At 31.8% G+C, this 2,606-nt stretch overlaps 1 protein-coding gene across 1 annotated transcript; it reads left to right on the top strand.

Annotated features, from left to right (window-relative positions):
• Positions 1-248: 248 nt before the first annotated feature.
• Positions 249-1,036, top strand: PTI4 (DNA-binding protein Pti4). Its single transcript, NM_001347076.1, is given in 1 exon segment — positions 249-1,036. A coding segment is annotated over 1 exon segment (705 nt). The 5' UTR covers positions 249-307; the 3' UTR covers positions 1,013-1,036.
• Positions 1,037-2,606: the final 1,570 nt, after the last annotated feature.

Consider the following 2,606-nt stretch of genomic DNA (forward strand, 5'->3'; position numbering starts at 1 on the left):
CGACAGAAACATGTCATCAATATCCCAAAAGTATGACGAAGGATTTTTGCATATCATTTAAGATAGTTAGAAAATATTTTTATCTTTTTTCCGTATGTAAAATTGAATTAGTGAAAACTTTTTTAATATAGATATCCAAAATCGAATAGGAAAAAATATGACAACATCATAAATCCTTTTATAGATGCATGAATCTCATTCCTTCTCACTTCCCTATATATATTTCCTCCCTCATTCTTCTCTAATCCAAATTGAACGCCAAATACCTCATAAATCACTAGAAAAAAAAACTAAAATTCAAAGCGAAATGGATCAACAGTTACCACCGACGAACTTCCCGGTAGATTTTCCGGTGTATCGCCGGAATTCAAGCTTCAGTCGTCTAATTCCCTGTTTAACTGAAAAATGGGGAGATTTACCACTAAAAGTCGACGATTCCGAAGATATGGTAATTTACGGTCTATTAAAAGACGCTCTAAGCGTCGGATGGTCGCCGTTTAATTTCACCGCCGGCGAAGTAAAATCGGAGCCGAGAGAAGAAATTGAATCGTCGCCTGAATTTTCACCTTCTCCGGCGGAGACCACGGCAGCTCCGGCGGCTGAAACACCGAAAGGAAGACATTATAGAGGCGTTAGACAGCGTCCGTGGGGGAAATTTGCGGCGGAGATTAGAGATCCGGCGAAGAACGGAGCTAGGGTTTGGCTTGGAACGTACGAAACAGCTGAAGAAGCTGCAATTGCTTATGATAAAGCTGCTTATAGAATGAGAGGATCAAAAGCACATTTGAATTTCCCGCACCGGATCGGTTTGAATGAACCGGAACCGGTTCGAGTTACGGCGAAAAGGCGAGCATCGCCGGAACCGGCAAGCTCGTCGGGAAACGGTTCCATGAAACGGAGAAGAAAAGCCGTTCAGAAATGTGATGGAGAAATGGCGAGTAGATCAAGTGTCATGCAAGTTGGATGTCAAATTGAACAATTGACAGGTGTCCATCAACTATTGGTCATTTAAAAAGCCGAATATTTCTCCGAACGCAAAATACTATATGATTTTTCCAAATTTATTGTAAATACGTAATACTCTATGATAACGGAGAAAATAGAAAGTTGAATTGGAAAAATATTGTGATAGGGTTAATCCAAAGTTGTAAAAAGTTTCATTTTCATTAATATTAATTTACGTAATGATTGAAACTTTATTCATTTTTTACGAATATAACAAATTAATTTAACCTACTATAATATCAAAATTATTAAACATTACTGACGGTAGAAATAAAGTTACAAAATCAACTTTTGTGACCATTATAATACTTTATTCCAACAAGTAAAGTTTAATGATTTTGTATATATATAAATAATAAATTGAATCTGTGAAAGGACATATAACTTTGTAAAAGTAATGCTCACAAATTATTTTTGAAATATTTGCTATTACTGACAATTTTAAATTTCATAAAAAAATTATGATTATTTTAAAATTTTATGATAAATATTTTGAAAAATATATAAGTCAAAAGTGACTCGTGAGCGCTATTTCACAGTATTTATTGGTTGGAAAGAAAAAACTATTTACAATATTGCTCTTTGGTTCTTTTATGTGGGGCAAAGAGAACACTTCAATTTAACTGTATAACTGTATATGGCGTGACGTGTGAAGTGTTGTTGAAATAGTATTATATTATTTTTTTAATTAATTCTTTTTTTTTTTTTTTGTATAAATCAAAATGTGGTTTTATCTTTCTACTTGTAGCTTGTTATATCATTTTCAAATATTTATTATTACGTTTTTCGAATCAATTATATATTTTCCCGCAACAAATATAGACCACAATTTTCTCTTTGTTGAGATAAGACAAACTCTCCCCCAAAACCCCAAATGCCAAAGTGCATTATGTTTGTCAAAAATGGATTTGGAGATATGCAATTCTATGGTATTCAATAATGTCCCCCCTCTTACTCTTCAAATTTACATTTTGTGCTTCTCTTTAAAAAAATACTAGTTAAATATTTATCATATTAAATTATCTTTGAAAAATGAGGACGAATTTAGAACTTCTAAAATTAAAATGTGACGATAAAAAAAATGCAAAACCGAAGTATCAAGTGAGAATTGATTTTTGTTCCTCGAAGTAAATAACTCAACATTCAAAACCAAGTGTATAGTTCACCCTATTTAGAGCAAGACGATCAACATATAATAATTTATAATTTTTTTTAAATATATATATATAAAATATCAAATTTGACAATAAAATTATGAATTTACATGCACTATAATTTATGCAACAAATTTTATCCCTTGTACCAAGTGAGAGTCATTAATCGACAGTAATAGCTATCAAGTTACTCATGCAATAAAATTTACTCGTAAATTTTAAATAACTTTTCAATTATCGAATATAAGAAAATTCATATTTAAGTAGATGGACCAAATAGAAGTCAATGGTAAATGGACCAAGTGGATAGATCATTTATGTATGGTACATGTGTGTAGTCTAAATCAAAGTAGACTTTAAAAAGTCCTCTATTTGTCAATGGTTGTCCATAGAACCTACGTTCATGTTTATCCTTTGAGGTGGACCTTGACTTCTAGAAAAAAGATT

The sequence above is a fragment of the Solanum lycopersicum genome, chromosome 5, assembly GCF_036512215.1.
Source record: "Solanum lycopersicum chromosome 5, SLM_r2.1".
Classification (NCBI taxonomy): Eukaryota; Viridiplantae; Streptophyta; class Magnoliopsida; order Solanales; family Solanaceae; genus Solanum; species Solanum lycopersicum.